This window comes from Schistocerca serialis, chromosome 7, assembly GCF_023864345.2.
Source record: "Schistocerca serialis cubense isolate TAMUIC-IGC-003099 chromosome 7, iqSchSeri2.2, whole genome shotgun sequence".
Lineage (NCBI taxonomy): Eukaryota > Metazoa > Arthropoda > Insecta > Orthoptera > Acrididae > Schistocerca > Schistocerca serialis.
The window spans coordinates 269,149,621-269,169,613 of NC_064644.1; the positions used below are offsets into that span (position 1 = coordinate 269,149,621).

Below are 19,993 nucleotides of genomic sequence, written 5' to 3' on the forward strand. Positions count from 1 at the left end.
CTATGGCCATACACCAACATTGTGGAAGAGTATGTACTCCGTGCTGGTAAAAGGTCTTGTCCTGTAGGCGAAGCCACGTTTTCGTTGCATAACAGACACACTCATCATCTTCAGAAAGGCCTCTCCGTCGATCTCAAAATCCTCCTACAATTAAGATGAAATGGCCTTTCTTTGAATCTTGTGGTCTGCTGTGAGCATTCATAGAACCCATCGTGAGCACCTGTTTGAATATCCGAGAGTCTCAATCATGCATACACGTTTTTGAATATCCAAGAGTCTTGATCATGCAGACGCACTTCCAATGCTGACCGACAAATGTTGAGCCAATTGTCGAGCTGTGATGCGACGGTGGGCATGAATAATGGCATCTGCATGATTCAGCATGTCTGGAACAGTGGCTTGACAGGATGTCCTGAGTGTGGCTAATCATGGAGCTCTGTTTCTGCATTTCCTGAGGCTGTAACTTTCTATGCCCATCACCCAACTATACTCCTATTAACTGCAGCATCGTCATACACTGCACACAAACGTTTATGGATGTTCACCATGGTTTCTTTTTCTGCACGCAGGATTTCAAGAACGGCATTCTGCTTGTAACATGAGTCATATGTAGACACCATTTTGATGCTGTACTATGGCTCTGCCATCTGCCAGAACGGTTCGAAACTTCACCGGCGCACAGAGCTAACATTAAATGTGAAATACCAACAAGGACATTTGTGTATATTAATGACTTAAACAAAAATTGTATACATAACATTGTGCTGTTTCGTTTTCTTCCATACAGTAGGTTTTCACAGAAAACAGAAAATTTGTATTTAAGGCTTATCTGCTTATGATTATAATATTACTACATAAAATTTAAATTTGCTATAACAACATATAAGGCTCAAGGTCAGAAAATGGGAAAGAGGAGAAGAATAGGTGGGGGGGGGGGGGGGGGGGAGAGAACAAATTGACATAAATAGGGGGAGGAAGGAGATGGAGAGAGAGGAGGGGAGGGTGGAAGGAGGAGATGGACAGAGAGAGCATGAGCAGGAGCTGGACCGAGAGAGTGGACGAAGAGATGGTGAAGAATGGGGGAGAAGGGATGGGACAGAGAGAGTGGAAAGGAGGAGGTGGACACAAAGAGGGGGAGAGAGGAGAGAGACAAAGAGAGGGAGCAGGAGGAGGTGGAAAGAGAGGGGAAGAAGTAGATGGACAGAGAGAGGGAACAGAAGGAGATGGAGAGGAGAGGGCGGGAGGAGATGGACAAAAAGAAGGGGAAGAAGGAGATTAGCATGTATATCCAATTCCCATACATATTTAACAATTGCAAAGCACTGCTGGATTCATTAGTACTAAATACACAATGTATTCAAAACATACAGCTTGAAAAATAATTTTGTAGTTTCGTGTATAGGCTGAGTATGTATTGTGAGCAGATGTAGATGTACATGCGCGTGCACACACACACACACACACACACACACACACACACACACACAAAGAATGTATTAGTGTTAGGAGTGGTATCGAAGCAAGTAAAGATATTCCAGAGTGACACATTTCCATGTTTTGTTACTTTATTTTTATAGTCATCTTTTTAAGAATTAAAATACCTATACAAAATTGTGTATTCCAGGTGCAGAAATTTCGTCAGGTGCTAAAGAAAAAGTGGTCTGATATAACTGTTGGATCAGTTGAGGAATTTCAAGGGCAGGAGAGGCTCATTATTATTATATCTACTGTACGTTCAAGGACAGAACTGCTAAATGATGACTATAAGCATCATCTTGGGTTCCTGAAAAATCCAAAGGTCTGTAACAGTGTATTTTTTATAATTAGGATATTCAGTATCTGTTTTTGTATTCTGTTTCATGCAGTGTTCTACATTTACATACATACTCTGCAAGCCACCGTGTGGTGCATGGCAGAGTATCTTCTACCACTGTTAGTCATTTCTTTTCCTGTTCACTCGCAAATAGGGTGAGGGGAAAACGACTGTCTATATGCCTCCACCAGCCCTAATTTCTGTTATCTGCATGGTCCTTATGCGAAATGTACATTTGCAGCAATAGAATGATTCTGGAGTCAGCTTCAAAAACTAGTTCTCTAAACTGTCTCAGTACTGTTCCACGAATAGCATGTTACCTTCTCTCCAGGGATTTCCACTTGAGTTCACAATCCCAAACATTCAAGCAGTACTCAAGAATGGCAACACAAGTGTTCTATACACAGTGACCTTTACAGATGATCCACACTTTCCTAAAATTCTTCCAGGAAAGTAAAGTTGATCATTTGCATTCCCTACTCCTATCCTTATGTGCTCAGTCCATTTTATATTGCAACATTACGCTTAGGTACTTAATGGATGTGACTGTGTCAAGCAGTACAATACTAATGCATTACAGGATTGTTTTTCTTAGTCATCCACATTAACTCATGTTTTCTACATTTAGAGCAAGCTGCCCTTCATCACACCATGCAGAAATTCTATTTTATTCATGCTGTATCCTCGTACACTCAGCAACGACGCCTTCCCATACACCACCTGTGTCATCACCAAATGGCTGTAAATTACTGCTTACCCTGTCTGTCAGATCATTTATGTATGTTGAGAATAAGAGAGGTCCTATCACACTCCTCTGGGGCACTGCTGCCATACCCTCATCTTTAATTAACACTCTGCATCCAGAACAATTCTATTATTTAAGAAGTCTTCAAGCCGCTCAGTATAGAAACACATTCCATATGCTCATACCTACATTAACAATCTGCAGTGGGACACCTTGTCAAATGCTTTCTGGAAATCTAGAAAAATAGAATTACCAAATGCTTTCTGGAAATCTAGAAAAATAGAATTACAGTAAGCTTTGTAGCTATTTTCATGAATTGTAATTTAATATTCAATTTCTGTGACACAGCTTTGATTGTTTGTCATTCCACAAATGAGATTCACACTGAAGCATTTTTTGCTCATCAAAATCCAAAATCCAGGCATGCTCCTAAATTACACAACATAATTTTAATGCTTAGCACTTTTAAAAGAGAGGTCACAACTTCAGACTTAATTTGTGTATGACTATCACCAAACAAGGGATTGTGAGCTGTGCCCTCCTAACATAATGTATTTTACCCCACAAGTAGCAATATAAATGCAATAACACAGAGCCCACTTGTTTAAGTATTCAAGCTATCTTTAAAGTGCTCCAGAAAAGTTACTCTACATTTTGTTCCACAAATCTCCTGGTGAAAGCTAATAGTATTGGACAAATCTCTTTTGAGTGGTGACATACAGTATTTTGTTACTGAATGTGAGGTGGAAGAATAAATCAAGGATATCTCTATCTACATGCACACCCTTAAATCCGCTTTGAAGTGCATGGTAGATGACACTTCCCATTCTTTCACATGTTCCTTACTGATTGATACATGGGATGCTAAGATACATTCCTAGAGTCCTCACTTAATAATTCATACTTGAAACTTTGTAAGAAGGCTTTTGTGGGATAATTGGCTTCTATCAAAAAGTACATGCCATTTCTGTGACAGTCTCCTGTGGGGCAAACGAACATGTTAACATTCATGCTGCCCTTTTTTTTTTTTAATATTCCTTGTTGGTCCTACAGTGGTGTGCAAAACTAAAGGATGAAAATAGCTTTCGTATGATGTGACATTGCAAAGTAACGTAACTCTATTAAATGAAGGCCGTATGTAGAAAGAACTGCAACAGTAAGGTACAGAAAGTAACGAACTAATACACAGTGAGACAAAGTGAGCTGAACAGAAACAACACTTTTATTCAAAGAGTACAATTTCACTGAAGTCATCACAATTCGTGATGGTTCCCCGGACATTACAGATCATGAGACATGATTCTTAATCGGGTGTGTGATTATCACTGATGGCAGTGAATGCTCTGCAACACGCACCCATGTGGTCCACAAGGTTGGTAAGAAATTCTTGAGGGAGGGTGCTCTGTTCCTCCACCTGCATGGTTGACAACTGCTGGATGGTTGTTGGCATATGTGGATGTGCATCAGTACATCTCCCCAAAACATTTCACACTATGTCGATGGAGATTAAATTGAGAGAATAGTCAGGCCAGTCCATTCAGAATATCCTCTCATTTCAAGAGCTTTTCCACCTCCGTTGTTTAATGCAGTCATGTGTTGTCAGAGCCAAATGCACCCATGAGAAGACACTCATGGAAAATGAGTACAGCGTCACAATAATGTTGACCAGCGAGTGAACTGCGTCGAAAGTGTTGGAGGTTAGTATGCCCATTCAACATTTTGCCTCCCTTCATGATAACAGCCGGACCACCAAAACATTCATGTTTAACAATGTTTTGAGTGCATTACGTCTCCCTACCTCTTGCCATATGAGGGTTTGTTGAACATGATTGTTTTTGTGGACCATGTGTTTTGGTGTGGTGAGGCATAATGTAGCACTGGTTTATTGACCTCCAGATCTTTGAACATGATACACTTACTGGTCCACATTATTCTGACACTATACTTCTTCCCAATATATGTCTTTTCAGGGGTGCACTCATTTTTATGGATGACAACACATGACCGCATCAAACAGGATGGTTGGAGGAGCTCATTGAATGAAACGATATTTGGTGAATGGATTGGCTTGCCCATTCCCTTGACTTAAAATCCATCAATCACCTTCCGTGGTGATTACACACCCTATTAAGAACCATGTCCCACTGTTTGTAATGTCCAGAGGACCATCACGAATCACTGTGTCTTCAGTGTAATTACAGTAAAACTTCATTAACACGAATCTCAAGGGACCAAAAGATCAGGAGTTTGTGTTAAAAAAATTCGTGTTAAGTGAAAAACACAGATTTTAGTAAGTATACATGTACAGCAGCGCATTAACGTGTAATACACTACACTATCAATCACGTTATTGTAGACTTATAACACTATAAAGTGATTGTAAAATCCAAGTACTCAGAAATTATGTACGTTACTTTCTTGAAAAAACTTTGGTCATGGTTCGCTGACGTTCATGGGAACGATAATATTTTGTAATTTCACAACTAATTGTAATGATAGCGTCCATAAACCCAGCAGTGACATCAGATGTTGAAGCAAACAGTTCTAAACAGTCCAAGGCTGTAAACATCTCCTGACGGGTGGGTGGAATGGTATCTGTATTCTCTTCATCTTTACTTTCTTCTGATGGCCCTTCTTGCACCTCGTTCACAGCTTTTGGCACATCCGATTCCACAGAAGCACATACAGCAACATTGTCGTCTACACTAATGAATTCTTCAAAACTAATGCTAGGGTTTGCAATGTCCTGCAGAACTGTCCATTCATCAGGTGAAGTGGCATCTTTTAACTCGTGGACATCTTCAGTGTTGCTGTGTCTCCAAGCTCTGTTAAACCACTTCCCTATATGATGTGGCGATACTGAGTTCCAGCCTGCTGCGATGGCTTTTATTGCATCAAGCAGATTCCAATTTGGGGTTGCACTATTATTTTCAGCAGCAAGAATTGCAGCTCTTACAAGTCGCTTACAATAAGCTCTCTTTATGAGAGAGATTATGCCTTGGTCCAAAGGCTGAAGGCGGCTTGTGGTGTTGGGTGGAAAAAACTGAACCTTTGTATTGGATAGGTTCAGATCATGAAAGTAATGGGCAGTACATCTGTCCAATGTAAGAAGAACATGTCTATTTTGAGCAACCATTCGACTGTTGAAACGAAGAAGCCACTTGCAAAATGATGTGACATCGATCCAAGCTTTCTTGTGGTGAGAGTAGATGCGAGGTAAAGTGTCCATGTTTATGTTTTTAAAGCAATGTGGTTTCTCGGATTTACTGATAACCCAAAGACGAAACTTCTCATTGCCGTCAGCATAACAGCACAGTACAACAGTCACACATTATTTGCTTCGTGCTCCACCGTGAAACTTATCACCTTTTATCCCCAGGGTGTGATTTGGAAAAAGATTGTAGAAAAATCCAGTTTCATCCATGTTAAACACATCACACGAGGCAAACTTTTCCCTCACTCGGTTGAATTCATGCAACCAGCTGTTCGCACTTTCTTCAGCAACTTTATTTGCTTCACCACAAATTTGTACAGAATTAATTGAATGTCTCTTTTGGAACCGATACAACCAACGAGCAGAACAATGGAAGTCTTCGATGCCCATATCTTTAGCAATATCATTTGCTTTTGACTGAATCACAGGGCCAGTTAAAGGTATGTTAGATGCACGCATATGACTGACCCATTCTAGCAGTAACGTCTCGATGTCTTCATACTTGGCGGTATGAAGTCATTTAGATTTATTTCCAGAACCTGATGCTGCAGTATTAATAATTTTTTTTCGATTCTTAATAATCATAGAGATAGCAGATTTAGGTATTCCAAACTGCTCTGAAATTGCTGTTTTCTTGGTACCACGGTCAACTTCATCTAGAATCTTAAGCTTTAACTGTACATTTAGAGCTGTCTGTTTCCTCTTTGCTATTTTCGCTTGCTACGGTACTGGTTGTAACTGTAGTTTTTATTCAGTATTCATACTCGATATGGCTACGACTAACAGAACACCTGCCAAATCTGGCACTGAGTACATTCCTAAATGGTGCTGCACACATTATTGAATGTCTTAAAATGTACAGCATATGCTGATTGTTGAGGTGACATACGCGGCTACTGACCTACAATACGTTAAAAACGAGTCAATAATAAGTAAAATTAGCTTTGTAGCTACATTTCCTACATTCATTTCGGAAAGAAAATTACGCTTTAGAATACTCTAAGGTTGGAAGTTTGTGTTACAATGAAATTTAATTACACTAGGAACTGAAACAGAGTTTGTAATTTGCCTCAACCGAAATTCATGTTAACCGATAAGACATACCATAAGATCTAATGTATTCCTGGTGGGACCAATATTTTTTTCGCGTTAATTGCGAGTTCGTCTTATGCGAGTTCACGCTAATGAAGTTATACTGTATTTCCTTTGAATAAAAATATGTGTGTGTTTCTTTCAGTTACCTTGTATACTGTACTATACTATACTGTAGCAGTTCTTGCTACATATGATCCAAGTTTCATCGCACTATGCTGCTTGGCAGTGACACATCGTGCGAAATTTACTTTCATTTTTGACTTTTGTACACAGGTGTATGTGGTTATGTCCCACACACTTGAGCAGTGTTCTGACATAGTTTGCACAAATATTTTGAAAGTAATCTCCTTTTGTAGACTTATTGCATTTTCCCAGTATTATACCAATGAAGCAAACCTGCCACCTGTATTACCTGTGGCTGAGCTTTGTTATCATTCAGTTCCTTATTCTTACACCCAGATATTTGAATGAGGTGACTAGTTCCAGTCATGACTCATTGACATTGTAGTCATTGTACATTTCTGCATTTTGTGAAATCTTTGTACCACCTTCAAATCTTACAAAAATCTGACATGATTTGTGCAGCTTGTTTCAAATTATGCTTTATCATAAATGACTGCATTATCAGCAAAAAGTTCAAGTTCTGATACAGGTCTGCATGCCAACCAGCCAACACAGGGATGATGACATTGAAGAGTGCTGCAACAGAATTGAATCACTGGTGGAGAGAGAGAAGAAAAAGGTGTGCATCATAGTAATGGGAAATTGGAATGCGGTGGTTGGTGAAGGGAAAGACAAAGATGTGGTTGGAAAGTTTAGATTGGGTAACAGAAACGGAAGATGTGCGAGAATGGTCAGATTTCGTAAGGAAAACTCATTGGTAGTTGGGAACACGCTTTTTGGACATCACTAAAGAAGACGGTACACATGGACATCGAATATAGACAGCAGCAAATCCAGATCGATTGCATACTAACACAGAGTAGATTCCAGACATGCAACAGAAATGCCAAGATTTATCCAGGAGCAGATATTAACTCTGACCACAATGTAGTTGTAGCAGATGTGCAGGTTGGATTGAAAAGAATGTTGGTAGGTAAAGTGAGAGAGAAATTTAACTTGGATACTCAAAAGGAAGAAGGAATACAAAAAGCTTGAAGAAGAGTCCCAAGACAAGTGGAAGATTAGAGAAAAGGCAGAGGGCATAAATGAACAGTGGAACCAGTTCAGAGACACCCTGAAAGCAACCAGTATAGGTGTTGGTCTGGCGAAGTGCAAGTGGAGAAGGGAACCATGGGTTACCAATGACATGATTTTGAAGATGGCAGAAGGGAGAAACTGGAAAAATGCACAAACTGACGAAGGAAAATGGCAATACAGAAGACTGAACAATGAGCTGAGAAGAGTAACTGATCAGCTCAGGGAAAAATGGACAAGAGCTATCTGCTCAGAAATTGAGACACTGGAGAAAGAGGGCAAGTACAAAAAGATGTATTGAATGGCCAAGGAAATAGTATTTCAGGGAAGGAAAAAAAAAAAAAAAAACGTCGAGATAGAAGGGAAAGATGGAACTCTTTTAAGTGACCCACACACTGTTAAGAACAGATGGAAGTAATATATTGAAACTCTCTATGAAGTGGATCAAAGACTTTCCTATCTGCAGATTGACAAGGAAGAATCAGTAAATGAAGATGAAAAAGGAACAAAAGCATGTGTTGTAGGTGACATTCCGGCAGAAATCTTAAAGAGTTTAAAATAAACAGGTGAAAATGAGTTGACCTGTCTTTGCAACTACATTTATGACAAAGGGGAATGGCCAGAAGACTTTCTCATAAGTAATAGTCCCAATCCCAAAGACTAATAATCCCAAAAATTGTGAAGACCACAGGACAATCACCGTAATATCCCAGGCAGAAAAAGTAGTTCTTTGAATTCTGAATAGGAGGCTATATGGAATGTCAGAAGAAACACTTGGTGTATGCTGTCTTCATAGACCTCGAAGAGGCCTTTGATAGAGTGCAGTGGGATAAGCTGTTAGATATCTTGAAAACGAAGGGAGTAAAGTGGAAGGAGAGAAGATTGATTGCAAATCTGAACCTGAATCAAAAAGTTCAGGTGTGAATAGCTAATGGGATCTCTGAAGATGCAAGATTGGGAGAGGTGTTAGACAGCGCTGTTGTCTCTCTCCGATCCTATTTAGCATCTGTCTGGAGAAAGTAATGAAAAGCTGTTGGGATGGGACAAGAGGCGTCAGGACAGGTGGGTGAAAAATTGAACATATAAGATTTGCAGATGACATGGTGATCCTCACAGAAAATCGAGAGACGCTGACTCAGACTCAAATGCTAAATGACCTGAATCAAGCCTGTGCAGCATACGGCATGAAAATTAATGAAAAGAAAACCAAAAGCATGGACATGGCCCTAAAGAAAAGAAAAGTGAAAATTAAGTTGGGGTCAGAAATCATAGTATAGGTAAGGTCATTCAAGTATTTGGGAAGTTGGATTAAAAAAGGCTTGGATTGCCAGCAAGATACCAAAGTGAGAATGACTCTGGTGAAAGAGGCATTTAAAAACTAGAGAAGACCCCTAACTAGTTGTTTAAACAAGGAAGTAAGGAAGCGACTGGTTTAGTCCTTAATATGGAGTGTGACCATGTATGGAGCAGAAATGTGGACTTTGAGAAAGCAGAATGAGAAGAGAATTGAAGCTTGTGAAATGTGGATATGGCATAGAGTGGAGAAGATTAGTTGGACTGATAAAGTCATGAATGAAGAAATATTGAGGAGAGTTGGAGAAGAACGGAGATTGCTGCTGATGGTGAAGAACAGGAAACTAAAGTGGATAGACCATAATCTAATAAGAGATTGCCTTCTAGTAGAGGAAATTGAAGGTTTCGTTCTGGGAAAAAGAGGGAAGGGCAGAAGAAGGTTCCAGATGCTGGATGATGTCAGCAGGCCACAATGAAGGTACCAAGGAATGAAGAGGAATGCAGAAGACAGAGAAGCATGGAGGGCTATGCAGTCAAAACTTGGCGCAAGGCAGACAACCCAGTGATAATGATTAAGATGGAAAAGAGAGTAATTACTGTTTCCTTGGAGTAAGTCAAGAAAATTCAGTAACATCAACTGGAATTAAATCTTATTTGGATTCTGGAGCTACAGAGCGCTTCATGAATAGTAATTTATGTTTGAAAAACTTGTTGGAACAAAATTAATATTGCAAAGTCTGGAACATTTTTATATGCTAAATTTGTTGGCGAAGTTGAAGTTGTAAGTTATGTGAATGGCAAGAAAATTATGATTTTGAGCAAGAAAATTATGATTTTGATCACAGATTTTCTGTGAGTTCCAGACTTCACCTATAACCTGCTGTCTTTATGTAAATTAGAACTGAAAGATTGGCAAGTCGTTTTTGAGAGCTTTAATGATAGTATTCATAAGGGCAATGTGACTCCTGACGATGTACAGAACAGTGAGACAGATATGTACAGACTAAATTTTATACTTAAGGAACTACAGTGTCCTTGTAGCTTCACCACCATAGATGAATGTATTATGGCACGAAAGGTTGGTTCACCTGAATTATGATAATATTCCTAAGTACCAGACACACGTTGACAGAATTAATTTAAATCTAGCAAGTCAGATGATGATCACATCATACATGTATTCAAGGAAAACATACATCACAGTCCCATGAAACATGAGAGTAAAAACAAGTGGACCACTAGAACTTATCCATGGTGATCCAATAGAACCAATTACTCAAAGTTCATACTCATACGATGATAAAAGATATAGTTTAACATTTATTGATGATTCTTATTCAATTTTCTTGTGTATGTTTTCTAGAAACGAAGTCATAAATACTGAACTTTTTCAAAAATTTTGAAGCAACATCGACAGCTTATTTTAGTTTGAAAATAAGTTGTCATAATTGTGATAATGGGCAGAAGTATATATCAAATGAGGTGAAGACTTTCTGTGAACATTTGGGCATTCAGTTTGAGTTCACAGTGTGAAAGACACTGTAGTGTTTCCTATCCTCGGGGTTCTGCCATTAAAATACAAAATAGAAAATCTGATTGGGTTTTGAATTTTGATGGAATAAGTTACGTATAAGGCGGACTTCGTATTACTGATTGAGATAGTGCTGTAATTTGACTGTGCATGGCAGACCGGGTCGGCAACACTACAAAAAGCGACTGTAAGGAAATAGCATCAGAAATAAGTTGATATTTACCTTATAATTCTGTTAGAAACGTAGTATTTATTATAATATAGTCTTCGTGGCTGCATCTGGAATACTACTTAATTTTCTTGTAGGATGTCCTTTTTCTCATTGTTTGCTGGTCCTCTTGTTCTCCATCTGATGAAAAGTTCTTTAAGTTGTCACTGTCAGGATTAATTTATAAATTTGACGATAACCATTTCGAATCACTACTGAAATAACTTTGTTTCATAATATAGTTTTACTTTCCACTTAAAAGCATATTTAACACAGCGCCGAAAACTACACGTCTTGAACGTATGGCAACAAGGGAGTAATTAACTAGTTGTTAAAACAAAAAAGATCAAAATTACTTTTAAAAGATCTAATCGCTGGCGCAGTGCTCTTCTGCATGTGCAATCGTAAATCATATCTTTGTACTGGCGGAGACGCAGTAGTCAAAGTACCGTTACAATGCCTCCTGTACTGACACGCTCCACAAGCGAGCGAGGGAAACATTCCACGTGGGAAAAATATATCTAAAAACGAAGAGGATTTGACTTACCAAACGAAAGTACTGTCAGGTCGATAGACACACAAACAAACACAAACATACACACAAAATTCAAGCTTTTGCAACCAACGGTTGCTTCGTCAGGAAAGAGGGAAGGAGAGCGGAAGACGAAAGGATGTGGGTTTTAAGGGAGAGGGTAAGGAGTCATTCCAATCCCGGGAGCGGAAAGACTTACCTTAGGGGGAAAAAAGGACAGGTATACACTCGCACACACACACATATCCATCCGCACATACACAGACACAAGCAGACATTTGTAAAGGCAACTTCAGAATCTGGTTGAGCATGTCAGAGTCCTGTGCCTTAGTTTCGTCATTTTTTCGTGTCTGATTAATGTCTGGTTCTGAATTTGTCATTGTCAGTGTCGCGTTTTGTCGTGTAGTACTCACTCTCCATTCGCCTGTATATCTGTTTAAATTTAGGGGTTGTTGTCTTAATCAATCCGGTAAACTTATGTCTTGAACATCCTCACTATTAAGTTCAATATTCATTTGACTGTCGGACATGTTTTGCAATGTGTCACTTTCACTAAGCTTGTCCGCGGAAACAATTTCTACGCGTCTAGCATCCGTCTTGCAATTTTTGTAATTAATTGCAGATAAAATTTTCCAATGGCAAAAAGAATTTTAAAATATGATATGTTGAAATCTGAAATTTCTCTTGTGGAAATGGATATTTCTATATGATTTTTAATCAGAAATTGAATTATTAAACTGGTACTGAAATTTCCCTTTCACCAATAAATGACTGTGAATATGCTCTTCACTTATCATTTGCAATAATAGTAAATCAATTTTAACTACAATTTGGGAAAATAATTTCGAAATAAATGGATCTGAATAAAGGAAGTACAGATGGCTGCTTCAAACTGGAAAAAATGTAAATTTCTGTACTCACCAATTTTTTTTGTTCTTCAGTCTTATGTTGCAAATGTAGCGTCAGATATACAGTTTTCAATCCAAAATTTTTTCTTTCGTGTCCATGCAAATTATTTTATGGAATGTTATCCTTTTCCTTTTTAACAAATTAATTTCCTCAGCAATAAAATGAAAATTAACACAAATTAGTAACAGGGTAAACAATATTGTTGTAAATTTCATGCACATAATGTTACAATTGAAATGAATGAGAATTAGTCCAAATTCATTTTCTGATGCTATTAAAATTAGATAAAATGTCTAAAATTTATAATAGTTGCATTTGTATCAAATCCGAAGATTGTAAGTCCTGTCACCAGGACGCCAATTGTAGTGTTTCCTATCCTCGGGGTTCTGCTGTGAAAATACAAAATAGAAAATCTGATTGGGTTTTGAATTTTGATGGAATAAGTTACGGATAAGGCGGACTTCGTATTACTGATTGAGATAGTGCTGTAATTTTACCGTCATGGCAGACCGGGTCGGCAACACTACAAAAAGCTACTGTAAGGAAATAGCATCAGAAATAAGTTGAAATCTACCTTATAATTCTGTTAGAAACATAATATTTATTATAATATAGTCTTCGTGGCTGCGTCTGGAATACTTCTTAATTTTCTTGTAGGATGTCCTTTTTCTCATTGTTTGCTGGTCCCCTTGTTCTCCATCTGATGAAAATTTCTTTAAGTTGTCACTGTCAGGATTAATTTATAAATTTGGCGATAACCATTTCTAATCACTACTAAAATAACTTCATTTCGTAATATAGTTTTACCTTCCACTTAAAAGCATATTTAACACAGTGCCGAAAAATACACGTCTCGAACGTATGAAGACAAGGGAGTAATTAAGTAGTTGTTAAAACAAAAAAGATCAAAATTACTTTAAAAAAATCTAATGGCTGGCGCAGCGCTCTTCTGCAGGCGCTATCGTAAATCATATCTTTGTACTGGTGGAGGCGCGGTAGTCAAAGTACCGTTACAACACCACAGCAGAGTGGGATTTATGAAAGGCTAAATAGTATTGTTTAGGACAAAGCTTCTCATATCAAAACTTAACAAGAGTTTCTGTACAGAAGCAGTGTTGACTGCAGTTTATTTACAAATAGGAGTCCAACTATAGCCTTGGAAGAAAAAATAGCAGCAGCTCTATGGTATGGAAGAAAACAAAACTTGAAGAAGATGGATGTTTTTGGTTGTGTAACCTTTTTAAACATTCCAAAGGAATGTGGAGCTATAAAGTTTAATTATCATTCACTTAGATGAATTTTTATTGGATATTACCCACATGGATACAGATTTTAGTGTCCAAGAGCTGAAGAAAGTAATTTTAGAAAAGGAAGCAATTTTTGGTGAATTTACTTTCATGAGACAACTAGTAAACACTGGCTTTCAGGAGAAGAAGTAAATGTGACAAATGAATTTGAATACCAGACAGATGAAAACAGAATGGAAGAATACAAGATACGTGAAAACAAACAAGAAAGAAGGAAAGAAGAGAGAAAATTCAAGAGAATTGGTCACAATGCCAGAAAAAGCAATGCAACAAGGAACAAAGGATGCCTGCATGATTTTACAGTCATGGAGTACTGACATTGCATACTGAATCATTTTTTGATGATGTCCCTGAATCTTATGGAGATACACAAAGGATACATGATGAACATAAATGGCATGGAGCAACCAGTAAAGAAATAATGTCACTGGAACTTAGCGAGACATGGCTGTAACATTGTGCTGTCCAGAGGAGAGATCAATTGACAACAAGTGTGTCTTCAAAATTAAACATCAAGATAAAGGAACTGAAAGAATAAGGTGAGGCTTGTAACCAAAGGCTGTGTTCAGAAGAAGGTTTATTATTATGGTGAAATATAAGCGCCTGTTGCATGTTTGGCTATGTTGAAAACACCAATGTTAATCCTCATTGAACGGGATCTGTATACATGCCAAATGAATGTCAAAATACTTTTATACATAGGGAACTAATTGAAGATCCCTCAAGGTGTCACATGTCCAAAGAATCAATTTAAAAAAAGGCCTTGTATGGATTGAAACAGGATCCTCTTATGTGGAATGCAAAATTTGATAGCTTTTTCAAAAGTATTGGACTTAAGCAGTCAAATGTTACAGATGTCGGTATGCAGTCAAATGTTACAGATGTCGGTATGTGGGCAATTAGGAAGATAGTAGAGTGTATCTTTTATTATATGTAGATGATATTATAATTGCTGCAAGTAACTCTGATAAGATCAGCAAGATTACAAGGGCTTTGGAAAATCAATTTTTCGTGTGTGATATGGGAGAACTTAAATCATTTCTTGGCCTTGGTTTCAAAAGGTCAGATGATGGAATGATTATGAGTCAACCCACATACTTACAAAAACTATGTACTCAAATGCTTCAACATGAAACAATTGTAGCCCATTTAAGACACCAGTGGAGACCAAACCCATAAAGGAAAATAAACCAGAGCTGAAAAGTAATCAAGATTACACAGGTGAATCCAAACCATTTCATCAGTTGATACATTGTTTGATGTGTGCTATGCTTGTGACAAGACCAGACTTGAATGGCAGTAAATTATTTCATCTGATATGAAAGCAAACCAATGGACTGTCATTGCAAGGAACTTAAAAAAGATAGCTAAGAATATCAAAGGGTTGTTGAATTTTGGTCTGCACCATGGAAGAGGAGCTAGACAGATACAGATTTTGGCAGAGGAAAAGATAGGGAGTCTACATCAGGATTCCGTTGGCAAGTGCATGGAAATACTGTTTGTTGAATGACAAATGTCAAAGCTATGTTTCCTTATTTTCAACTGAAGCTGAGTATGTAGCCTTGGCCACAACTGCAGTTCATTGTTTGGTTAATTAAACTGTTGACTGTCATGGGTCTTAAGGTCAACTACCCAATAAGATTTCTTGAAGACAGCGATTCTGGTACTCATTTGTGTGGAAGGTGGGAGCATCAGATAATGAAACACATTAATATTAAATACAGTTCTGTCAGAAAGTGTGTGAGCAAGGGAATTATTGATGATTGTTATATAAACAGAAAGGAAAATGCAGCTCTCTAAATTTTTCAAGATATTATCAACAATTAATACTTAGATTAAATGGCCTTGAGTTAAATATTTGTTTCAATTATAAAATATGAGCATTGTGGGAGAATATCGAAGGTTGTATAAATTACTGTTTTGTTTTTTACTTTATGTATGATCATATCTGTGTTGCTATGGAGGTTTTTCTTTCTCTGGAGTTCTTAGGTGAGTTGCTGTGTTTGTGTTGCCATGAGTAACTGGTTGATTTAGAACACTGAATAAATCTTTGTTTCTCAAGCAATGAAATACAAGAAGTGGAAAATGTGATATTTTTTGGACTACAGATAGATCACAACCTCAGTTGGAAAATCCACTGCCTAGAATTAATAAAGCATCTTGGTTCATTTATGTTTGCGGTGTGCATGATTACTGCTGAAGGCAACTTAAAAATGAAGAAACTAGTTTATTCTACATATTTCTATTCACTAATGAGTTATGAAAACTTTTACCGAGTAAATTCAAGATACAGGGATAAATTTTCAGAACATAGAAGCATGCTGAAAGAATTATATCTCATTTTAATTCAAGAACATAATGCAGAGACCTCATCAAAAAACTTGATATTTTGACAACTACTTCACGGTGCATATATTCATTACTCTTCTTTGTCTTTATGTAATTTATCTTTTCACAAAGAATAATGGAAAGTATGAAAACCTGTGAAAACCTACTTACAAAGTTTCTAAAACCACCTCAAATTTTGTAAGAAAGTGAAATGATCATGTGGCATTGTTGACCGGGAGGCTCAATTCTGGGAAGTTAGGCCGCCGAGTTGCAAGTGTGCAACTTGCATGCCAGTGATGATGATGAAGGATGATGACAACACAATACCCAGTCCACGATCAGGTAAACTCCCCAACCTCGCCAGGAATTGAACCCGGGCCTGCTGCATGGTAGGCAAACATGTTACCACCCAGCTAAGCAGGCACACTTTCAGTGATGTATCATGGAATATATTACTGACTCCTGTATATCTTTCCGATAAGATTGCGATGACAAGATTAAACTAATTGCAGGATGCACAGAGGCATTTAAGCAATCAATCTTCGTGCAGTCCATATGTGAATGGAATGGGAAAAAGCCGTGATAACAGGTATTATGGGACGTACTCTCTGCCCTGCATTTCACAGTGGGTTGCAGAATATAGATGTAGATGTAGAGTGTAACACTAGGACCAAAAACAACTCTACAAAGATATCAAGGTGTACTAATATCAGACAACCTAGGAGAGCACATTAAATGTCACTTAGATAATGTAGTGAAGTGTAAGATTGAATTTCAGCACTTTTGGGCATCTCATTCTATTCTGTTGAAGAATAGCTTCATAAAAACTCTTCAGTTTTATGTTTTTGGTTAATTCGTAGTTAGAATTAACACTGTAATATAGCAATGTAATGTAATTTCATGCAATTAAATTAAATGCACATCCTTAACTTCTTTTCCACATCCAGAAACCACTTTCTGTGGATCTGTTGAATACGACTAATGTAATGTACAAAAGGGCAGAGCTATACCTAGTAAGTTGACAAAAATCAGTTGTTAAGAAAAAGTAATAGAAAGAGCCAGTTCATGACCAAATACATATAATTTTGCAGAACATTAGGAAATATTTTCCTATCTAATATTATCAAGTTCTGCCAAGCACTGGTGTAAAATTCAGTTAAAGTAATAGAAATGTTACTCCAACAGTTTATTTGTTTAATCATGTGTCTCGTTTTTAGTCAGATTTAGTATAAACTGTTACTGTTTTTATTTTTCAACACTATATAATGGCCATGTTTAATGAGAGCTTCATTATAATATTTACTGATGCATTAGACAAAAAAGTGATGGCCAAAAATTATTTGTAATTTCCTCTAGCAGGTATTGTGCATAGCACATTGAATTTGTATGAACAAATGATTATGATGGCAATAAAAGATAGGTACTAACAAGAAACTGTTTAATTACAGAGATTCAATGTGGCTGTGACTCGTCCAAAAGCTCTGCTAATTGTTATCGGAAATCCTGATGTACTTCAACATGATAAGTGTTGGAGGAAACTTATTGAATTTTGCCATAAAAATGGTGCTTGCGCAGGGTGTAAATTACAGCTGCAAGTGGACCACATTCCCAGTATTGATGATGACTTCAACTTCAATTTCGCAGGTCTCAGTTTGGGTAAGAAAACTAAACTGTACTCTAAATTTTTTTTGAAGCAGTCATTTAAGACTGAGGCCATTGTGTGTGTGTGTGTGTGTGTGTTTTATTTTTTTTATTTTTTACAATGATGGTGTAGTATTGTGGTTAATAAAATGTTCACTTTGCAGAGGAGGATTCTGACTTAAGTAAATTTTAATAATAATAATATTTTGTTCCAAAATATGCCCCAATATTTTGTCAGGTTTGTTGTGCTTTTGGTGCAAGAACCTTTTATGGATCTGGTGCGCAGAAGTCCAGTCCTCTGTAGATGATGCTGTCATTTCCACTAGACTTATATATATATATATATACCATTGGTGTCATGAGTATGCAGATAGCTTGCTGATAATATCATTTATGACCATGCATGGCTCTTAGTTAAGGACTCTGAGGCAGAGCTGACAAAAAATATATATTTAAATATATTTATGATAATGAATTACAGAATGTTATCAGCATTTTGAATACTTCGACATGGATTTAAATACTGACAGTCAACATTTTTGTAACTGTTGATATTGAGTCTTATTTTTTGAACAGACAGTAACTAGCTTTAAGGCTCCACCTAATTTGGATCGCTGCTGTTGGTTTTTTGAGTGTAGCAGTGTTTTGCAGGCATGGTTTCTGTGGGGTACAGGTCTTCAGTCTTCAGGGCCTCCCAAAGGGTCCATTTTTTCGGCCTAAGCATGTTCTACCAACTTCCACATGATTTTCTTACAATGAAAGGGAATCCACAAGTGGCTGAACCTTCACTATCGAATCCCTGTCTCTGTATATCTTTATTATGCTTTGATGTGTCATTAATCAATATATAATAGTATTGTTTTGGAAGGTATTGACAAATCTATCAGCTGTTGGAGAGGCATTCTAAATTTTTAAATATCTTGTTATAGTACACTAGAATACCATAACATAAGTGCCAACACCTAATGAGAGTGACACGAATGATTAGAGGAAAGTTGGCAAGACATGCCCCATTGTCTTTAGCTGCTGAGAATTTCCTTGCTTGCTGATGGGGTTTGTGTGATGTAGTGCATTATTGGCAAGTTTCTTTTGTGAGTGCATTGTGCCTGAATTCTTGTGAGTTTTATTTCCTTACAATCTGTATATTGAGCAAGCAGTGAAGGAAACAAAAGAAAAATTTGGAGTAGGTATTAAAATCCATGGAGGAGAAATAAAAACTTTGAGGTTCGCCGATGACATTTTAATTCTGTCAGAGACAGCAAAGAACTTGGAAGAGCAGTTGAACGGAATGGATAGTGTCTTGAAAGGAGGATATAAGATGAACATCAACAAAAGCAAAACGACAAATTGGAGTCGAGCTCTGTTTAATGAATAATGTGTATGCATGTGATGTGACATATTAACAAGCGTTTATTGCATTTATCATATACAAATTAACATAGAATGCTCTTCTAGTGTGTACTAAGTGTGTGTCAAAGAAATATGTTCAAAAGGTTTTGAAATAAACAATTTCTGGTGTAGCAAAATGTATGTGGTGACGGTACTGGGACTAGTGGCACTGTTAAGAAACCAAGAATTGTTCAGAAATTTAGGGAGGAATACTCTAAAGCATGTCTCTGTTTATTGTGCTCCCCCAAATCTGATTCACATGTGTTTTGTTGTGTGTATAGCAGGGATTTTTCCATTGCACGTGGTGAAAGAGGCAATTGTTACAAACACTTGATGAGGAAAATTCCTTCAGAATTGCTAATGTATGATTTAGCAGCGCATCAACATATTTGCATTTACATCTACGTGATTACTCTGCTATTCACTATAAAGTACCTGGCAGAGGGTTCAATGAGCCACCTTCAAGCTGTTGCTTTACCGCTCCACTCTTGAACGGTGAGCTGGAAAAACAAGCACTTAAATTTTTCTGTGTGAGCCCTTATCTCTCTTATTTTATCATGATGATCAATTCTCCCTATGTACGTGGGTGCCAGCAGAATGTTTTCACAATTGGAGGAGAAAATTGGTAATTGAAATTTCATTAGAAGATCCCGTTGCAATGAAAAACACCTTTTATTTTTTTTTATTTATTTATTTATTGTTCCGTGGGACCACATTTAGGAGAAGTCTCCATGGTCATGGAACGAGTCAATACATGAAATTATAACACGATTGTAGAAACAGATAAAATG

The 19,993-nt window shown here is 37.4% G+C and overlaps 1 protein-coding gene across 1 annotated transcript in view; it reads left to right on the top strand.

Annotated features, from left to right (window-relative positions):
• Nucleotides 1-19,993, top strand: part of LOC126412661 (putative helicase MOV-10) — a 305,211-nt gene that overhangs the window by 255,591 nt on the left and 29,627 nt on the right. Inside the window, exons 18-19 of the mRNA XM_050082363.1 lie at nucleotides 1,625-1,798; nucleotides 17,621-17,828. Coding sequence (XP_049938320.1) covers nucleotides 1,625-1,798; nucleotides 17,621-17,828 — 382 coding nt within the window. The remainder of the gene's footprint in view (nucleotides 1-1,624; nucleotides 1,799-17,620; nucleotides 17,829-19,993) is intronic.